At 35.6% G+C, this 20812-nt stretch overlaps 2 protein-coding genes across 2 annotated transcripts; one reads left to right on the top strand and one right to left on the bottom strand.

Moving 5' to 3' along the window:
- Positions 1-1613: 1613 nt before the first annotated feature.
- On the top strand, positions 1614-6887 carry LOC100372693 (electron transfer flavoprotein subunit alpha, mitochondrial-like). The gene is made up of 8 exons (XM_002739912.4): positions 1614-1764; positions 2488-2637; positions 3026-3190; positions 3818-4028; positions 4812-4916; positions 5265-5416; positions 6181-6327; positions 6559-6887. The coding sequence occupies exons 1-8, from the start codon at positions 1720-1722 to the stop codon at positions 6592-6594; spliced, it is 1011 nt and encodes a 336-aa protein (XP_002739958.1). The 5' UTR covers positions 1614-1719; the 3' UTR covers positions 6595-6887.
- Positions 6888-7565: 678 nt separating this feature from the next.
- On the bottom strand, positions 7566-20483 carry LOC102802148 (CDP-diacylglycerol--glycerol-3-phosphate 3-phosphatidyltransferase, mitochondrial-like). Its single transcript, XM_085502016.1, has 10 exons — positions 20401-20483; positions 16992-17160; positions 16528-16605; positions 16096-16370; positions 15466-15647; positions 10827-11290; positions 9860-10019; positions 9142-9207; positions 8404-8486; positions 7566-7915 (listed from the first exon to the last, which is right to left on the bottom strand). Exons 1-10 carry the CDS (start codon positions 20466-20468, stop codon positions 7796-7798), a joined length of 1665 nt encoding a protein of 554 aa, XP_085358142.1. The 5' UTR covers positions 20469-20483; the 3' UTR covers positions 7566-7795.
- Between the last annotated feature and the right edge of the window lie 329 nt (positions 20484-20812).

Below are 20812 nucleotides of genomic sequence, written 5' to 3'. Positions count from 1 at the left end.
TGCCCAGCATTCATACCACTTGTATGTTATTGAGAGCGGTGTCCAGCATTCATACCACTTGTATGTTATTGAGAGCGGTGCCCAGCATTCATACCACTTGTATGTTAATGAGAGAGGTGTCCAGCATTCATACCACTTGTATGTTAATGAGAGCGGTGCCCAGCATTCATACCACTTGTATGTTATTGAGAGCGGTGTCCAGCATTCATACCACTTGTATGTTATTGAGAGCGGTGCCCAGCATTCATACCACTTGTATGTTAATGAGAGCGGTGCCCAGCATTCATACCACTTGTATGTTATTGAGAGCGTTGCCCAGCATTCATACCACTTGTATGTTATTGAGAGCGGTGTCCACCATTCATACCACTTGTATGTTATTGAGAGCGGTGCCCAGCATTCATACCACTTGTATGTTATTGAGAGCGGTGCCCAGCATCCATACCACTTTTCCCATGGCTCCTCATCCCATTGTAAATTGCTGTATCTAGTGTTCTGTAATTTGGAGTTAATGATTAATCAATTATATACTGAAATATAAATAAGTACAGTGTACTCCCAAGGCGCATGGGGTGTGGTAATCTGCAAAATTGACGTTGAGGGTCCATTTTGGCCCATGTGTGTGTGGGGGGGGGGGGGGTCAAGAAGATCGGCTCAACTGTGAAAATGGGGGTCGAAGCAGCGACACAACCGTTTACTTCAACTACTTTAACAATAGAATAATATGATTGATACAACACCATATCTACATTATAGCAGTATGGTCACAAAATACATCTATCAACAACATTAAAATTGAATATACTAAGTTTGAAAGATCTATAAAAAGTTTAATAGTGTCTGAAACATATAATAATTATATAAATTTGCATTCTTGACTAAGTTTATCAAACTCTGGAAATGTAATTTTGTGAAAGAAATTTTGTCTAAATGCTGAAATCTTTGAGCGATTCATTACGTAACTGTTTTCATTGCCAATTTTATGTTTTGTCACATATTAAACTTGCAGATCCTCTCATCACGAGGGGTATGCTTGTAGTGTTGTCCTTGTTCAATTGGTAAATTGTGACTTGAGATTCTTAATTAAGTCATTTCTCTTCGAATTTTATAGTTTGCAATTAATTTTAGATAATATTCTAATTTATAAATCTTTTTAAAATGTTTGTAAGTTTTGAGTTTGTCGCTAACATTCTGGTCGTTGTTTTTGTTTTTATTCTCACTCTCAAGAAATTTGGTTAGTCTATTATTAATTGAGTATAATTTCCCTGGACAGCTTATTTCTCTTTCGTTTGATGGATCTTTTTACCTTCCTGACTTGTAAATAGAAACAATATATCCTTTGATGGATATTCAATCATACTGTGTTAACTTATAAATATTCATCAATGAATATCGACCAATGCCGCCATGGCTTCCCACCATGCATTGGGGTTGTCAATTCACGTTGAAGCCCGAGAACGAGAACGTACAAATCAGTTTGCGCTTGGTCGAGGATCTTCGCCGTGAGTTGACACTTCCACAGTCATCTGGCACGTTTATGGCCGCGCACGAGTATGGATACTGATTCGTGCAATCTGCACTGTGATGTAGCGCCATCTACGGCAAAAATAAACGTGAACTTTTGAACTTTCCCCTTTCGCTGTCTGCCATTTTGTGTTGCGTGTTGCTGGCCTTGTGACTGTTGATATATTTTGAGAAACTGGACTCGTATCGTTCGAAATGTTTGGTCTAATATCACGTCCAGCAAGGCGGTTGACACAAGCGGTACGTAAAAAATTGAATGCATGTTGATAGTTTCAATGAAAATATGTGTACAATAGTGTGAGCAGTTGATGTGTTTTCACCTTGTGAAAGCTGCTGGTCGGTCGGCTCAAAAATCGTATCGTGCGTGTGAAGGTCATGGTCAGTGTCGGTCAACTTATGTGGCATTTATTCGATACTGTGCCTCTCTCACATATCTCATGTATTGATCTTATTAATAACCAGAGTAGAATATGCTTAGTTAACGACGGAAAACAATTCATCACAATTCCTGCCTGCTCACAAGGTCTGTTTGACCTCGCAACCATCGTGATTGACACATCCAAGATTTCATCTGAACTATTCGTCTTATCAAATGGCACATATTTTGTTACCTAAATAAATAAAATATTGTAATATTTTAGTGAATAAGTTATTTTATTTGGGAAATACACTATACAAGTTGCGGGAAGTTAAACACATACAATTCAAACAAACTAAAACAATCCTAAAATTTTAAAAACAAACTGTACTAAATAATTAAGGATAAAATGATCAATACTTGAAAAATAAAAGAAAAAAAATCAGTTGCAATTCCAGTATCATATATTAGAAGTCCTGAACTCTCTAAAGTTTGCTTGTGGTATGATCCCAAAGTGATCATCCTTTTCTATATGTCTTAAATTGCTTTGAAATTCCCAATCATAGGTGTGACTGCCTGAGTCTAATATTTTAATTTCATTGCAGGTATCATCATTTTACAGAAATGGCAGTACATTAGTGATAGCAGAGCATACTAATGAGACACTGACACCTGTCACACTTAATACTATCACAGCTGCTAATAAGATAGGTGGTGATGTTGTGTGTCTAGTTGCTGGAACAAACTGCTCTAAGGTGAGATACACACATTATTCTGAACAATATTTCCCCTTTTTTGTACTAGTGAAAACAGTTAAAGTTGCTCTGCTGCTCAACTATTGAATGAAGTTATCATTTTGTATGTAGTACCAGGGATCTAATAGTTTTATTGTTGATATAAAAATACTTCATGTGGGCCACTGGGATCTTTTGGATATTGAGTGATCTCTGTGGCTATTAAGGTCAAAGGTCTATTCAGATATTGCTGTTAATGGCTCTTTAACTGTATCATTCAACTCAGTGAGGTTTACATGTACATGTATGTACCACATTTGCACTTCCAACTTTTCTTCCTAAGACTGTAATATCAAAGCTTTTACAAGTTTATTGTGGTTGATTGAACTCGCACATTGTATCATTTCAGGTTGTAGAGCAGTTAGCACAGGTCAAGGGTGTAAGTAAGATTCTTGTAGCAGATAATGAAGCATACAAAGGATTCTTAGCAGAGGCATTGACACCACTGGTATTAGCCACACAACAACAGTTTAATTTCTCACACATAACAGTAGGAGCTACTGCATTTGGCAAGGTGAGTAGTAATAATAGTACGGTAGTACCGGTAGTAATAATAGTAGTACCGTAGTAGTGTCGTCTTGTACTGCTTTGAAAGGAAATAGATTACAGTTTAGATCTGCATTCATAAAACTTTCCAAATAAATTTAATTTAAGTTCCTGATTTAATTTTAACTAGCTTCACCTCAGATTGGAGAGTTTTCAGAATTTAAAACTGAAAATGTAATTCATTATCCATTGGCAAAGAATCAAATTCAGCCATTTCTGTTGCAATTTACTTCTCTGCTGTTTAACTGGTTGTTATGGTGATTTTAATGCCAAAAGAGACTGTATTACAACAAAGTGAACAGGCATATATGACTTGTGAGTATCACTACTGTAAAAACTGTATTTCTCATATCTGTAGATGCTCTAATAGAAACGGCATTCCATCTGTTGCATTGCCCAATTTTAATAGAAGCTTCTAATACAGATTTTACAGTATATACAATGAACTGTTATCAGAATAGTAGTAGTGTTGTGATTGATTGTTGTGCATAGTTCTAAAGGAGTGTCTTATAGATGACAGTAATATTCTACACATATCTCAGTCATGCATTTATTTTATTGCTTTGTATGTATAACATACACTGGTTTCTTTTAGAATCTTCTACCTAGAATTGCAGCCAAACTAGACGTAGCTCCCATTTCTGACATCATTGGTATTGAATCAGATGACACATTTGTCAGAACAATATATGCCGGCAATGCTGTCGCAACAGTCAAATCAAAAGACCCAGTCAAATTATTCAGTGTCCGGGGCACTGCTTTTGAAGCATCTGGAGAAACTGGTGGATCTGCTGGCCAGGAAGAAGGTATTTTAAACATTGCTGTTGAATACTTCATGTGTATACAGTGTCATAACGCTAACTCTAACCAGCTTAAAGCTAAATTGTGCAAAGCATTACGCCTAAAAACATCGATAAATAGTACAAAGAAAATGTTGAAATTATTGATGGCAATGGCACTCTTTTTCTTGAAAAGGCAAAGCTAGTTACTTCTGGCCTGTACTTTAGAGGTTATTATGGCAATAATAGTATGAGGTTATTATGACTCATGCGCAGCGAAGGTTAATGCGATTGTGTACTGTCTGAGTGCATAATAACCTTATTACTATACATCTTTTCCTTCCAAGGATACATAATGGAAATGCCGAAATCCAAAATGTTTAGAACAGAATCAGCAAACTTCTTTGTGTGGAGTCCGGTCAAACCCTGGTGGCAGCCATGTTTGTTTTTATTATTAGAGAACGCTTACACATGTAATCGCTCCATATTAGGAATTCGCATTTCCTAATGTAGTAGGATGAAAATACCCAGTACAATAGCGCAAAATTAGGGCACGCTGTCACTTATGGCGTTACGGTGACAGATGTATAATAATAGCATATAACTAAAAAGAAGCCTATTTAATGTTCAGTAGGTGACTGGAAGTTGTATGAAACCATGAGTTGTATTCCATGTTGAGTCAGAACATATATTCTAGTGGTATTCCAGATCAGTTTATTACAATGGTTAATGAGATGTTTGAAATATCTACATAAGTGACAAATTACACTTTTAGATTTACATATCATAATTCTGTTTCATTTCTTATAGCACCTAAAGCAGACATTCCTACAGGTTTGTCATCATGGCTTGGACAATCCTTGAGTGAAAGTGATCGTCCTGAACTCACCAGTGCCAAGACTGTCATATCAGGAGGTAGGACCAATCAAATTGTTTCCCAAATAGTTAGTTGTTTATTACTAGTACATATCTAATAAGCACAGAATTGTTGAATGTTTTGTTAGTTCTGTATGTGTTTGCTGGTGACACAGCCATTAAAATCAGGTACCTGCATACATGATGTAAAGTACCTTCTTGACAAAACCTTGTACAATTATTGTGAATGTTTACTTTCACTTTCTCTTCGCATTTTAATCTGTCATAGTGTGATGTTGCAACTATTTGTATACATGTAGTTGAATGACCAACCATAATATTGGTTTGACATCAATTTAACATTTGTAATACATTGTATACAAATTTGGCCTTTGATTGTGGTTTTAGGGCGTGGCATGAAGAATGGTGACAATTTCAAGTTACTCTATGCCTTAGCTGACAAACTGAATGCTGCAGTTGGTGCATCACGTGCTGCAGTCGATGCAGGGTTTGTACCAAATGATATGCAAGTTGGACAAACTGGAAAGATTGTTGCACCGGTAAGTCTAGATTATGCTTTACCAAATGACTGCCAGAGCTTGAACTGCATTACAGACTGGTTTACTATGCCAACTGTTTACTAACAGTGGTTGGATAAAACATGTCTCTGTTTGTATTTGGCTGAATTAACATTTGAGAACACAAATAATGTTAGGAAACATAAAAATATAACAAACATGGCATTTTGGTGTTTTTTTTTGGACGAAGCAAAAAAGAAATCAGTATGCATAGAATTACATGTTTTTGTACCAATTTTCAACAAATTGGTCCAGGCATGTCCAAAAAATAATGTTAGAAGGAACCCGAAACACAAGCCTGACAGGGACTAAACAGCAGCACACTTCTCATGGCCAACCTAATTTGATCTTGTAATGCAGGCAACGCACGAGTTAAAAACATTTTGCTTGATCCGATTGTCTCGCAAACACAAGCAGTGGTTTTCTGATAATCCAACCTTGCCTAGATTTTGCATGCCACTCAAAACTGTTCCTGTTTCTTGCTGCAGGGTGAGATTCTTCACACAAAAATGCTAGCCCCATATAGGGTCAATATTTTTACAATTGCTCATGTAAACCAGTATCAACATTGTGAAGCAACATCTTATTGACTTGTAAGGTTAATTAAAATAAAAGGTATGACGTGTCATCAAATATTTCAAGAAATTTCAAATTCCAGCTCTTTGGGTTAAAATTTCTACTTAGTGTCATATGCTGTATTGTAGATTAATACATATCATATTGGTGCATCTTTTTCTATTACCTAGGATTTGTATATAGCAGTTGGTATATCTGGAGCCATTCAACATTTAGCCGGTATGAAAGACAGCAAAACTATCGTAGCTATTAACAAAGACCCAGAGGCACCAATCTTCCAAGTTGCTGATTTTGGATTAGTGGCTGATCTATTTAAGGTATGCATGCATTGATTTATAAGCTGCCACAGGCAACTGGCAATAATGATGAAGTAAGTTTTTGATGTACTGTAAAAGTAATGCCATATTAAAAGCGCATATTAACCCAAAATTGCATTCATTGTGTGCTGCATCATAACAAAATGACCATAGACAGCACACCTGTTATTTAGTAAGTAGTACAAATACAGTCCATAGTTGTATTGACTGTCATTCTTTTCTCGTTTGCAGGCTGTTCCAGAAATGACAGAAATTCTTGCCAAGTAGAGCAGATAAATTATCTACCAATACAATTACGGGTTGGCATGGTTTTAAAGCAGTGTCTTTGAACAAGATGAGTTAGAGCATTGGGTACACAGCTCAGTGCTACAGGCCAAGGGTGAATTATTGTAGATTTGTATTATCCGTATCATAAAGCCAAAAAAAAACAAAGCCATTTGTGAGGTGAATAATTTTGTATTACAATCAATACTACCTGGGGGCCTTGTACATTCCTGAATTACTCTATTGTATAATTGTTTGGTGAATGCAAGTGAAATAAAAGCTACAATTAAAGGCGATTGTTTTAATTTTATTAATTGAAATTTTATTACCTTATACATGTAAAACCATACAGTACCAAATTAACGATGTAAAAATTAATTAAGTTCCATGCATTGCAAAATTTGAATTCTACTCCAGCTTCCTGAGGTTTAAGTAGCATAAAACTGAATGTCAAGTTCAGACACATGACAAAACCTACTCTAAAATGTTTACAAAAATTCCTATATAACATTTTGTAGTAGAAGTAGGCCTCAAAATATTATTGTGTTACATAGAGTAATTAAGAATATTCTGGGGTCAAGAAACTTTTTTAATTAACCATGACTGCAAATAGAATGTTATGGCCGTTTTAAAGTTATTTCCATAACACATGGCATATAATATAAGTTGAAGTTCATGCATTTTTACATTGTGTAAAAGGAAGTCAGGCGGGCACAACATTTTGGTTTGTGCCTTAAGTCGCATGCATTTTTATTAAAACCAACCTTCCCAGCATTCAACTTAACTTTGGCAGGATCTCTGTAAAATCTGTCATGTTAGTGGGCACCCTGCCTGCTGTTGCCATGAATCTACAACTTGTACCCAGTATTTGGAATCTGAGTCTTAGCATATGTAAAGTTGTCATAGCTTTACCAATATAACAATTCGTTTAGCTCAGAGCATGTTCATGCTAACATAGGGAAATGTTTGTGAAAGGCCAACTAAAGACAAATCGGTTTTCATTATTTAGAATTCTATAAAATTCAAAAGCCATCAGATGATGACTTTTAAGAATATGGGGGGGGGGGGGGGCCTTGAGCTTTTTTTATTTTGTTTCCAGCATGCATACAATTGTTATATGGATAATGTAACATTTTGGTGCTCAGTGATATGAACACTGTTTTCATATCTAATATGGCAAGTTAAATAATTGTGAATTGTTACATTATAGATGCTTCCAGATGAACCAAGTCACTATTCTCTCCCAGTATTTCACATATCTCTCTGGTTTCTCAAATGTCTCTTTCGTAACATTGTTGCTCCTTCCATATAAACTCTTCTGTTCCTATCAACCATAATAAACAAATTAATTAGCATATTGTAAACCAAATCCATTTTAATAATTGACAATTTTGCGAGACTAGGAAATTGCAAAAAGCTCTCAAAATTATCCATTGATTTGAATGATTTTGTTCTGTTAGTTGTGGCCTTGAACATGTGATAGATTTCTCTTGTTATAAGCAACCAATCAGGAAATTGTCTACTCATGTCTTGTTAGACCCCCAGCATTTAAGAGAAAGTAAAATCTTGTGCATTGAAAAAACCTGGTGTCAAACAAGCTGCTCCCAACCAATCAAATAGTTTTGCAATGACTTGCATTTCGTTATATCATTGGATCCTACAGTATATTTATCTTCACACAAGTCCAAAGTCTCAAATTGTAGATGCTGAGATATCTACTACAGCATGTGAAGATACACAATCAATTTGTTCCCTAACTGTTGATATTTGTAGGATAAATCATATTGACAATATATATATAGTGTTACGTACATCATATAGTTGTCTTCTCAAGCCTTCATTGGTTGTTACTACTGCTAACTGTACTTCCAAGTCACGTTTGACAGATCGATGTCCTGTAAAAAAAAATTATTTAGCGAATCAACAATGTGTGTCCTATCACGTTGTAATCTACATATAATGATTTCATAGTGCTGCATATTCAGCATCAATTGAAATCGTTTTAGTTTTCAAATTGAATATTATCTTCTGCAGGGTAGGAAAACAAAACATTTTTAGCCACTGGTTGGGTTCCTTGTTGATTTTGACTCCATTCACTACATTTTTTAAGACTTACACAAGCACAAAAGAATACCAAAATGCTATAAATTACATTTTTTCTAACCAACTTCATTAAATGAATGAATGAAAAACACATTCCATATTTTACAAACTTTCAAAGGTAGCCTATTAGTAGATGCAAACAATACAAAACTGAAGCAGGTATAGTACAGTATCATTCATATGCTGACTAAAATTGAGAATAAATGTGTGCATAGTAGTGACCAGAGAACCTGAACTCTTCAATGATCTCCTTAATTGCTGTTATCTGTGGATCAATATTGTAACTTCAACATATACTGTGAACAAGTTGAAATAGCTACATGCCAGCGAATTTAGCTAAAGTGCCAACATTCTCACTGTATAATATACTTTATTTAAAATAAACTACAACTTTGAATTAGCTAAATTAGCTAAAAGAACATGCTAGCTAAAATACATTTTACTTACCAAAGTTAGGAGATCCCAATAAAGTGAGTGATGGCAGTGATTCATTTCTTAAGTTGTACCAGAGACCTGTGAAAGTAGAAATAACAAGTATTGGACACCATGAACTGTTTATTTGGGTTAGGAGGGAGATGGCAGACCCCATGACCTGTCCACTTACATAACAAAACATAGGTCCACTGTTCAACATAATGATCATGTTCTCCTTGGGTGGGGTACGAAGGATCATCGTCAAATGAACTGGTGAAATACGTCAAAGTCATTTCATTTAATGGATCACCTGAATAACAAATTAAACACCATAACCAATGCTCAGAAGTATTTAATGGAAACTGAGGGGCAATTTTTCTCCGCCCGTAGTGACTATCCATCTTTAGACACGTTCACCAACCAACAGAACCACTAGACCAGTGTAGGAGTCTCGTGTTCCATGTGGTTCAACTCTGTGAAGGGCGCACACTTTCCAACTCTGGGAGAATATGAATATTTACATGTGTCCACTTCTGCACTCTTATAAAATTGCAGTCCTCAGTGGTCTACAAGGGTAAATAAAATTGTGTGACACTTGCCAAGCACTGAGCAGGCGCAGTAGAGTAAAGATGGGCAACTGGCGGCCATTTTTGGTTTAAATTTTTTTATATTGAACTGTATATATATAATTAATGCATTAACAAATTTATTTAAAGTCAATACAGTGCTTTATTCCAATACTATTTCTTACCTTTGCCGTGAAATGTCCAACAATTTCTGAAATATTCAAAAATTTTAATTCTATTTTCTTGATTACTTAAACATACCCTTGAGTAGAAGTGTTTGGATATATGTGTATATGCAGCAGGTAAATTACCAGCAACACCTTTAGCGCCAAAGAAACCATTAGCCTAGATAGAGGAAGCAATATCATAACATACAAATTACTGTTATACTACATGTACTAGCTTTTTATATTTTCATCGCCTCAAGTATTCTTAATTTTCAAGAGCTAAGGAGCCTTAATTTTCCTTGACTTGTATGTACTTATTGAAATTATAATACATGTACATTCCTTATAACTTGAACACTATTGCTCCAACAGACTACCGAGATCTCATGGAGAGTGAGATAATCACAATACTGTAGAATACTTTATTTTCGCTGAAGAAAATAAAATCCAGTGAATATGCATTTTTTCCTATATTTTACATTCAACTTGTCAAAAATCAGTGAAAATAAATTCCATAGAAAACACTCAAAAAGTCCTTTCAGCGAAAATTAATTCCAGCTAAAATAAAGTATTCTACAGTACAGTTTTTGCATCTCAAACAGTGTTTCACCTCCTCCCTTTCATCATGTACAGACTCTGTTCCTCTGCTCTAGGTAACTGGTATTTGGAACAGTGAAATGGGTGATGGAGAAAATTGAACACAATTTGGGGGAGGGGGCAAAAAAGTATTCTTCTAACTCTTGTTGTTTTCAATGAGATTTTGGTGGTTATTTGCGACTAAGGTCTATAAATAAAATTATCAGGAAAAACACCAATTACAACAATGCTACAAAGAGACGATGACCAAGGCTTTGTGTATAATTGTGTGTGATGTCACAATACAATGTTATTTCAATGAGTAACTTTAGGCTGGCTACAACATGGCTGCCAATATTCACGCAACAATGACATTACATATTCAACATGTAACAAATATCTTTCTTACCTGAGGTGCAGCGCTTAATATGTTAAAGAATGCTTTGGATTTATTTAATACAATATCAATGTAGCTTTCTGTTAAGTTAAAATATCCTGATGCTAAGTGTATGCGACTTCCACATGGTGAGTTTTCTAGTAAATACATTGTTGCTTCCTCATCATTTGTGATTCCTAATGGTCCCATTTGTATTAACGGATAAATCAACGTATCCAGCTTATTGCTAGAGTCTGTACTGTGAATAGTCTCCTGCTTTTTGATAGTCCTTTCTTCAATATCATCAATGCAAACGCTTCCAGCATTTCCAGCAACTTTTCGAGTTCTCAATTCAGGAAGAATGTTGGTTTTATTCACAGTTTCAATATTTGAAACATTGTGTAATTTGGTTGTTGTTAATTTTGTAAACTGTTGATGAGCATCCAGTAGTGACCTGACTCTTCTTTCTGCTTCTTGTTTGAACATTTTGATATCACCTTGGAAACAGAAACACAAATTTAAAGGCCTTCTAAGTATTAATTAACAATATGGAAATGTACATTTTGGTTTGGGGCCAATGCCTCAGATATTTTGTGCAAGTCAGCCATTTTGGATTTGGTGACATGTGCATTTGTCTGATATATCTGATGTACTTGTGAAATTTAAATTATACAGACACACATATGAAGGTCAATCAATGAGTCCCTGTTTTCAAACTGCATTTGAACAGGAACTACATACATACTTTTCTAAAGGAAGCAATAAAGATTCTATTTTATTTTTACCCTATGGTTACTTGAAGCTTTGATTTAGGGCATTTTTTACTGTGATAAAGCAGCATGGCAAAAGTATCAACCAACAAGTATCCCAAAATATATTCTCATGTAACATAAATTAGGAACGTATCCCAAATAAGGGAAATGATGAAATGTTGGAACAAGTGCAAATACGTTTTGAACGAATGAAAATACATCTATATATGGAACTTTAAATTCCATTGATGTTTTATAATGTACTTCACAATTGGAATTTTAACTTCAGAAGACACTTGTATCAACTTTTTGAGCTTTGCACTATGAGTAAAATAGTCCTGGTATTTACATTGTTATTACCAAACGCTTCAGCGTGGTATTAAGAGTTTGTTTTCAGGGGTGGGTGATACCAAGGTGGGAAATGGATGCACATATGGGGTTAATTCCTTGAATTGCAATATAGAGGGTTCAAGCTGAAATACAATATATAGTGTTTTCATGTTTCGTCTGATATTTCTGTGGTATTCTGCTGCTGTAAGTAATGCACGATTTGTTCCGAAATTCAGTATATTGTGTGTATTCCAGGGTTATTCGTTTTTTGCTAAAAACACCCCTATTTTTTTAGTGGCAGAGTCGAATAGTCTCACTCCCACTGGGAAATCTGCATTGTTGCTTGAATGTGAGTTAATTAAACACCTTTTCCAGACCGGCGAAAGAGTATACAACAGCCAATTTTAACAGCCTGTCACGTGATTTTAGTCTGAATGTCAACATGAAGAGGCTAGTCCATTTTACGCAGGAGTAATTGGGAGTAGAAAATGTGAGGGATAGTATCAACAGAGATGTGTATAGTGAAAAGTAATATCTATCCTTCATTTGCATGTCTGAGCATTTCTGTTTTAGTATATTGGTTTGAAAATGTTGAACTTGCATGATTTGCAATGTGTTTTTTTAATTGGGACTCCCCTATTGATCGAATCCCGGGTTTGAACGAGAACGGCACACCACGTGATTCGTTTGAATACAATGCTGATGGCAAACATGCCGTGTTACTGCAGTACTGCACTGACGGGATGACTTACTGGTACTGCATGCTACAACTTCGCTTGTGATGTTGCTTGTTAGCCATGGATTACATGAATCTTGATTACCAGTCAAATGTTGCTCATTTGACGTTGGTAATCTTTATTTGGAACTGAGTAACTTCCTGGTACTTCGTACTATGATAAAAATCAGTCAACATACATCAAGTTCTCTCAATCGTAGTATTCCATGTGATGTACACCTAATATGCCAAAAATGTTGCTGAACGATTTGAACTGAATAAAAATAGCAGACGAAAATTTGTTTACAAAATAAAAATACTTCGGTTGCCAATGAAAACCGGTAAAAAACAAGCAATATGTTTTCGGCTGTTATCATGGAAGGGACATGAACGTGAAGCTAACGTCTGTTTATAACTAAAACCGGGCACCTTATACGAGGTTCGCAAAATAACATGGCAGTCATTAGAAGTCACTTTATTTTATTGTTAGGACGTATTCAGCCGTTAAATGTATTATTTCCAACCGTTTTGCGATAGTATTTTCTAGATTGGAGGCAGCATTTACATTTTATTCAAAGTTCAAAGCTGCGTTGGGATTCCGTTGACAGTGGTAACAATGTCGGCGCCGGTGATCTCTTACCAGTGCGCAACGTAGCCACAATAAAAGGCATGATCATTTGGGCACTGCTATTACAAGACTTTGACTGTTGCCATGGTAGCGGTGGGTCAGGATTGTTTTTCCAATTAGTGATGGTACGACCTGCCTGTCAAGTATGAACCGTGACAAAATCAGCCAAGCCAAAAAAAATCACAGAAGAGTTAAAAAGCCATTCCTGCTGAACAGTTACTCTAACTTCGGGGTCAACTTTCTCATTAATGAAAACAGATATCAAAAATTCAAATAGTAACTTTTTGCCCACACTCAAGCCGAGTACAATGAGCTATGTCTGAGGTGTTGTATCACAGGGAGTTGGACAAACTTATGTATTTTAATAAATTATTGAATAATAAAATGTTATATAACTTTTCTTTTACCCCCCTCCCCTTCCTGGTATCTATTTCAAGTATTTTTGTCAGGTTCAAATCGTTCACCAGCATTTTTGGCATGTTAGATGTACATCACATAGAATACTAGGATTGGGAGAACTTAATGTTTGTTGACCACCTGGAATCTGAGTTTTATAAATCTTGAAGGGCTCTCGGAAGATCCACCCGCTGCCTGGACCCGCAGTGAAATCTCCGATTAATATGGAGCCGCAACCATCAACATCGATATACCATGAGGTTTCTGTTGGCGACGTTGCGGCGTTACTCGGTTCCAAATAAAGATTACCAACGCCAAATTAGCAAAATTTAACCGGTAACCAAGACTCAGTCCATCCACGACAAGCAAGCAACATCACAAACGAGGTTGTAGTGTGCAGCTCACGAGTCAGCGACGACCGATTTCAACGAAAGTCATTCCGTCAGTGGAGTACTGCAGTTGCACGGCATGTTTGCCAATGCACAGATCTGTGGAGGAACTTTTAACTTCAACATCAACCGTGTATCGTAGTCGCCCAGTTTAAGTTCTGGTTCTGTCGTGGTCCCAACTAAAGGGCGACAGTCGTCGTGTCGCGTCCTGTTCAATATGGGACTCATAGCGACGTATACAACGCGTGTAAAATACATTGTTTATTTACATGAAATTCGTTCGAACACGCGCTGCGCTACGACCACCGCGCTTAAACATCCATGAGTTATTTATTCGGACAATGACTTAAATTAGACGTCTGATTATTTTATTTTCACACGTACAGCGACACGCGTTCTACACTGACAAGCGTTGCTAGGTCGCAGCACTGTCTTGGAGCATATTAATGGGCAATTGGGTTCCCCGATCTAAATTTCTATCCCGGTTTGTTGCACGTTCTTTTTTTAATATGAAATAATCAAATATGGGACATGTGTATAATAACAGAACCCCACACCCTCCCCGTGGCTTCGCTCGTGAAAGTACGGCAGCAGGATACACCGCATCACTCGTGAAAATAACTTCCATACGCAATGAAAGCCACGGGGAGGGTATCTGTCATAATACTTCATTATCACTGAAAACATTTTTCCCCTGAAATAAATTCCAGTGAATATGCCATTTCCCTCATACTCTATTGAGACACAGCGCAGTGAAAATTGGATTCACATGTAATGCTTGAAAACATGTCAGAAAAAATAAATTAAGTGAAATTCTACGCGACTTCATAATAGTTGGAAATGAACACATTACACCCGACCCTACCACTCTATATACAATGTAAACTACACCCCAAAACATCCTTTCACCCACAGTTACTACCGCGTTTCACCAGTGTATTCTATTTGACGTCAGGAGAAATTGAAATAAACAAATTAATTATAATTTCAGCCTCTAGTTGACCACTGATTAAATAAACTACCTCGTCTTTATGTCAACTTGCAGTTATTCGTTGCCTACACCAGTGACTTCAAAATATATGTTTCAATCCCAGGAATTTCACTCGCTGTTAATTGCATGGGAGTGGCAGTCTTTAATGAATTTCTATTGTCATGTCAATTTCTTGCGATTACTCGAACATTAAGCTGTAACCACATACCGCCTAGGTGCTGTAATTAATTCCTGGTGTAAGCACCATATGAACTATGAACAATGCATGTGAAGCCAGCTGTGGGGTATATTCAATCCTATAGATTTCTCATTGTTTGGTAACTATTTGCTGCAAATGCAACAAAAATCAATATAAAAAATATTACCCACACAGTATTCTACAGGTTACTTGTCTATATAGAGCTTGAATGGTTATGATGAACTAACAATAGAGGGCGCTGTTTAACACAGAGCATGACAAACAATGCTTACCGGTGAATGGATGAATACCAAAATCTTCTTTCATACTGACGCTGTCATCCTCATGAAGTTGAAATGAAAAACCACTAACTGTGGAAACGAGCTGGGTGAAAAAGTTTGCCACTTGAGGGCAGTCTTCAAGTAAGATGTACCGGTCTTGTCTGTTTGTAAAGTATTGATTTTCTAAGTTGGCACTACATTGAGAAGAAGAATGATAATTGAGAGGATGTCATTCATTTCACATGTGACCTATGGGCATAGAACAATACTGTCTTTTACTAACAGATTGGGTGTTTTAAGCAATAACATTTATGCCTGTCGTGACTTCTAGTGTGATTTTGAAAACAGTTTTTTGAAATTTTGATTATGAAAATGATATTTTCAACCAAAAGAAACTACAATCGCTACAAAACAAGTCGAAAGACACACTTAAGGTAACTGCACTACACACATAATGCTTTAGAGCAAATGGTTTCAACAAACAAATTATATATTTGAGATAAAAAGACTCACTTTTTTGAAAGTTAATTTGCATGTAATTTGGTGGAACATACATCTCATTTACTCTCCTCAAGACAGATGGTACAGCAGTTTTATCTCAAGGAGCTGTATTTAGCCAAATAGCTAAGACAACTAACTTACCCGCTAATAATCAGTGAATCGTCAAATAAATATATTTTCATATGGTGTAGTCCAATAGCTTCATTCAACCTTGCTGGTACAAAGCGTTTTAACATGCCCCTCAGATCAGGACTATGATACAGAGATATGTTCACATTAGAACCATATTCACGAAGTAATGGTAACAGCATTGTCCTGGAATTATGTTTTCCTCTGGACCCCCTAGTGTACTCCAATAAAATCTGTATATGTAGTGAATGGGTTGAATTCTTTGCTGCTTCATGAATGCTATCAACCTAGGAAGAAATAAAGAAGACATGCCTTTAGACAGGTTACGAATAGAGGTGAGTTCATTTGAATTGAAAAATATGATAAAAAAAATAGCTTATTTCCCTGATGTTCTTACAAATTAAATATTGTACATTCGATGTAAACACACACTCATTCTCTTACCAGTTGTTGTTCCAATTCACCAGTACCCAGGTACAGAGATGCTAACACAATTCTATTTCTTGCATGCCGAGCTTTTTCCTAGTGCATGTAGGAACAAGATTTGTAATGATTAAATACATAAAACAATTAACACTGCATGTACGCCACTGTATGTTGCTTAAAATTACTGATGCTGTCAATAATCATTCGTTCACTCCAAAATAGGATTCAATAGTTTATGATTTAAAGAGCCATTTCATTATTATGGTATACACTAACACTAGTGCTCTCAGTGCAACAATAGCAGTTGAATCCAACCAACTAATCAAGAACACCTCTCTGCAATGACATCAGTTAAAAACTCTCAGTGTTATTCAATCAGCCAATTAAATCTCTTGTTTCAGTTCGAATTGAGAAATTTATAAGGATTTATAGAGTTGAGGGGAATGCTCTTATTGTGCTGAGAGTATAGTACATAGATTAACCTTTAAAGTTTTATAAAATTCACTTGGTTCTCTCAGAATGGTTACTTGATCTCCATTGACAGCAAACACGGGAGCAAAACGTGAAATCCAACTAAATTCTTGGAACACAGGATCCATGTTTTCACCAAGACTAGACTGCTGATGATACTGCCTAACACCAATGCTTGCTCTGTAGACAAAAACAATTTACGTTTTAATTCAAAATGATTATGATTGGGAATCACTCTTAATGAGGTATAATCAGACATAACTCAGTACATCATTGATAGTGCTGCAGTTTTGTCATGACCTAGCCACGCATACAGGACTGAGTGTCAGAGGTTACAAGCCCTATTTGAGGTCAGAGGTTATGAGCCCCATTTGAGATCAGAGGTTACAAGCCCCATTTGAGGTCTGAAAAACAAATAAATTGATCAGTATTATATATTACTATTTTTTATCTAATTTTTCATCGTTACTTGTCTGAAGAAGCACTACAGTTGGAAAACTTGGCTACAGTGAATTTGACGATTATCTATTTAGAATATATGGTAATACATTAAAGGGCAGTCATACCACATAATGTTCGATATCCAACTCATAGCGACGTATACATCGCATGTAAAATAATTGTTTACATGCAATGCATGATGACCTTCCGATGACATTCTATTCAATTGACAATTATATCTTGTATAAAACCATCTCACATGTATTCCAACAGTTCTGCTCATTACACATACTATATTGGGAAAACATGATGGCAGTAGTTGAATAGGGTTATTCAAGTTACTATCTACATTCCAACAACCCACCACCAATACAAATGATTCTGAGGCACCTGGATTTTAAATGTTGATGACCCTGAAGATATACAAATATACTGTAAAATGACTAATTTTCACTGGCTTTAAATTTCGCTGATTTACCATTTCAGGCATATTCAGTGGGTTTTAAATTCACGGTTTTATCATTTAGATATTGTGTTCTATGCTAAATTTTACATATTCACTGGGTTTTAATTTAGCCCATTTTCCAGTCAGCGAAATAAGAAAAATTAAAACCCAGTGAATAATTAATCCTTTTACAGTATGTGTTTAAGCCGAACAGAAAATTTGCTAGTGGAGAGTCCACCTTCGGCTTTGTCAAATATTTTTCTATCATATTTATTACATGCCATCAAAAACTTTTCATCCTAAATGTTTTTGTTTTTACACATTCTATTATTGGTTGGTATTGTATTGTGTCTACTGGTTTCAATTTTGAGACTGTGATCTCTTAATCTAAACTTTGTTATTATTGCACGTAAATTTGCATTTTTGAGTTGTATTAAGTAGGATTAAGCCTTCGATTTGTTCTCAGTTTATTTTTTTCTTCATTTACTTTGCTTGTATCATATGAATTTAATTTTACCGATTTGTAATAAACATAATTTTAATTTTTTATTCAATATATTTCATCTATGTTGGACTGTCACATTTTTGAAATAGTTGTGTTTCATTAATGTTTAGTAGTAATGTTTCTACTTATGTGTACCATTTAGTTTTTAATTAATCATAAATGCTTCCTTAAGTAATGTGTTGAGCGAATTTTCTAATTGGTTGCAATATTTTATCAAATGTCATTTAACAAATATATCTATAGGATATCTTACAAGTTCACTACAGATACCCATTATTGGGGTTTCAATATGCACAGAAGAAACCTGTAATAGTTGATGTGAATGTCTTCTATTGGTGACTTGTGAGAGGTCTCATCACCCCACACATCACTTCCATAAACAAGAATTGGTCTGATAATGGATGTACTAAGAAAGGATGAACCACTGAGTTAAGAGGATTAAAAAGGCACTCGAGAAAGTTTACTTTTGGTGTTATAATGCGTTAAAATCCTCTTCTTAGTACATCCATGGTCTGATCAATTTGTCAAACAATGATAGATGATAGTGATAACTCAATATCAAGTTCATGGTTATATTCAACTATTTATTATAATTGATTGTAGTTTATTTCAAAAAGCTTTAATACAGCAATTACCAAAACTGAAATGTCAGATTTCATTAAGGATGTAATAAAGCATTATTCTATTCTATTCTATTCTATTCTATTCTATTCTATTCTATTCTATTCTATTCTATTCTATAATGAGAAAAGTGCTTTTCATTCCTTCTTTGGATATTCCATTAGCACTAATTTCAACACCTAGATTAGTTGAATGTTTTTAATGTACGGATTTCACTGCCTTCAAAAAAGAAAATTCATTATCCAACAGTTTATGATTTTAGTTTTTTCTGTGTTTACAGAAAGTTGTATAAGATAACAGGTTATCTAAGCTTATTTGAAGACCAGTCTTTTTTTCTGAGAGTATGACAATGTCATCTGCATAGAGAAGACAGCTTTGCAAGGTATTCTGTAACTTAGGAGGATCACATGTGGTCAAATTAAATATATCAGGCAAATCATTAGGAAATTGGTGGAACAAGGAAGGGTTTAGGTTACACAGGAACACCCCTGTTTTTCTTCTGTTTGTGATTGAAAATGTTGGGTTAATCTTGCCTCAGTTTTCACTTTATATTTTACATTGTTATACATATATTGGATAATGTTACCAGATATCCCATATTTCAACAATTTTAGAAACAGCCCATCATGCCAAACAAAGGCTTTTTTAACGTCAACAAAACAGGCTTACATTATTGGAGGCTTTATTGACAACTAATAAAGTTTATGTATATTCTTTATTAGTTGTCTGAGGTTTCAGTTACCTGATGACAGAGGTAATTGTTTATTATTGTTTTGAGAATAAAAAAAAAAATTGTCTACAAAGAATATTATTTTCTATCCAAAAATGTTGTTATTCTATTGTTTAAATACTTATGAATAATTTTTCCAAGAGAACTTGAATTTCCAATGCCTCTATAATTTGAAAGGTTAGTTTTAGACCCTGATTTGTGGGTGTGTACTAACAAACTTACATTCCAAGTTTCTGGAAATTTCGTCATTTGGTTGGAAAAAACTAGCTTTCGCCAACGTTCCAGTGCTGTAGGTTCGTTTTTAGACCACAAGAACGGTATGGCATAATCGCTAGATTGGTCGATAGACGTTTTGGCGGATTACAATCACGAAAACTACAGAAAGGCTGTACGCCATAATTTTGTATCCGGGTGTCGAATCTCCGGTCGACATCACTTCTCGGGACTGTGCGGCTGAGTGGTCAGCAGTGGGAGGCCAAACTCCAAGCAGTTACAGCTCCCTGCTACAGGATTGTACAGGGCTAGGGTCGGTCAAATGAGAGCCGGTGACAGGAATTTAAATTCAAGCCAAACAACTATTGGTGTAAAGCGCCCATGATATTTCATCGAAAACATTTTAACTATAATATATGACCAACACTGTCTTATTTAAACATGAGGTAAAAGATCGCAATTTACCTGGTGATTGCTTCTTTGCGAAATAATCCTTGAAGCAGACGAAGACACGCACCGGCCATGTTTCCCATACTGACAACCTTTGAACTTATAGTTAACTGCGGTGAAAAGTTGGGATTCTTTTGTTTATTTCTTGGCTTGGTTCCCGACATTGCCCCTAGAGGTCGCTATCGCACGGAATTGCCGGATTACGCATCTTAGGCCAGCGGGGTCCATTTGAAAAAAAGAAACTTACTTACAAAAAACATATTTCAAAAATAAATATGTCATAAAATGATGCCGAAAACATTATGGGTTCCACTTGGGGTGGGTATTATTTTGTAACAAGTCGAGGATTGAAAGAAGCATATGAAATACACATTTTTAGTTTGTATATTTTCAAGGACCGTGCCTGTATGTTTACAGGCACTAGTAT

Source organism: Saccoglossus kowalevskii, chromosome 8 (genome assembly GCF_978046115.1).
Source record: "Saccoglossus kowalevskii chromosome 8, keSacKowa6.1, whole genome shotgun sequence".
NCBI lineage: Eukaryota > Metazoa > Hemichordata > Enteropneusta > Harrimaniidae > Saccoglossus > Saccoglossus kowalevskii.
The sequence above is the reverse complement of the archived record's forward strand: the minus strand, read 5'-3'. Positions and strand labels throughout refer to the sequence as shown.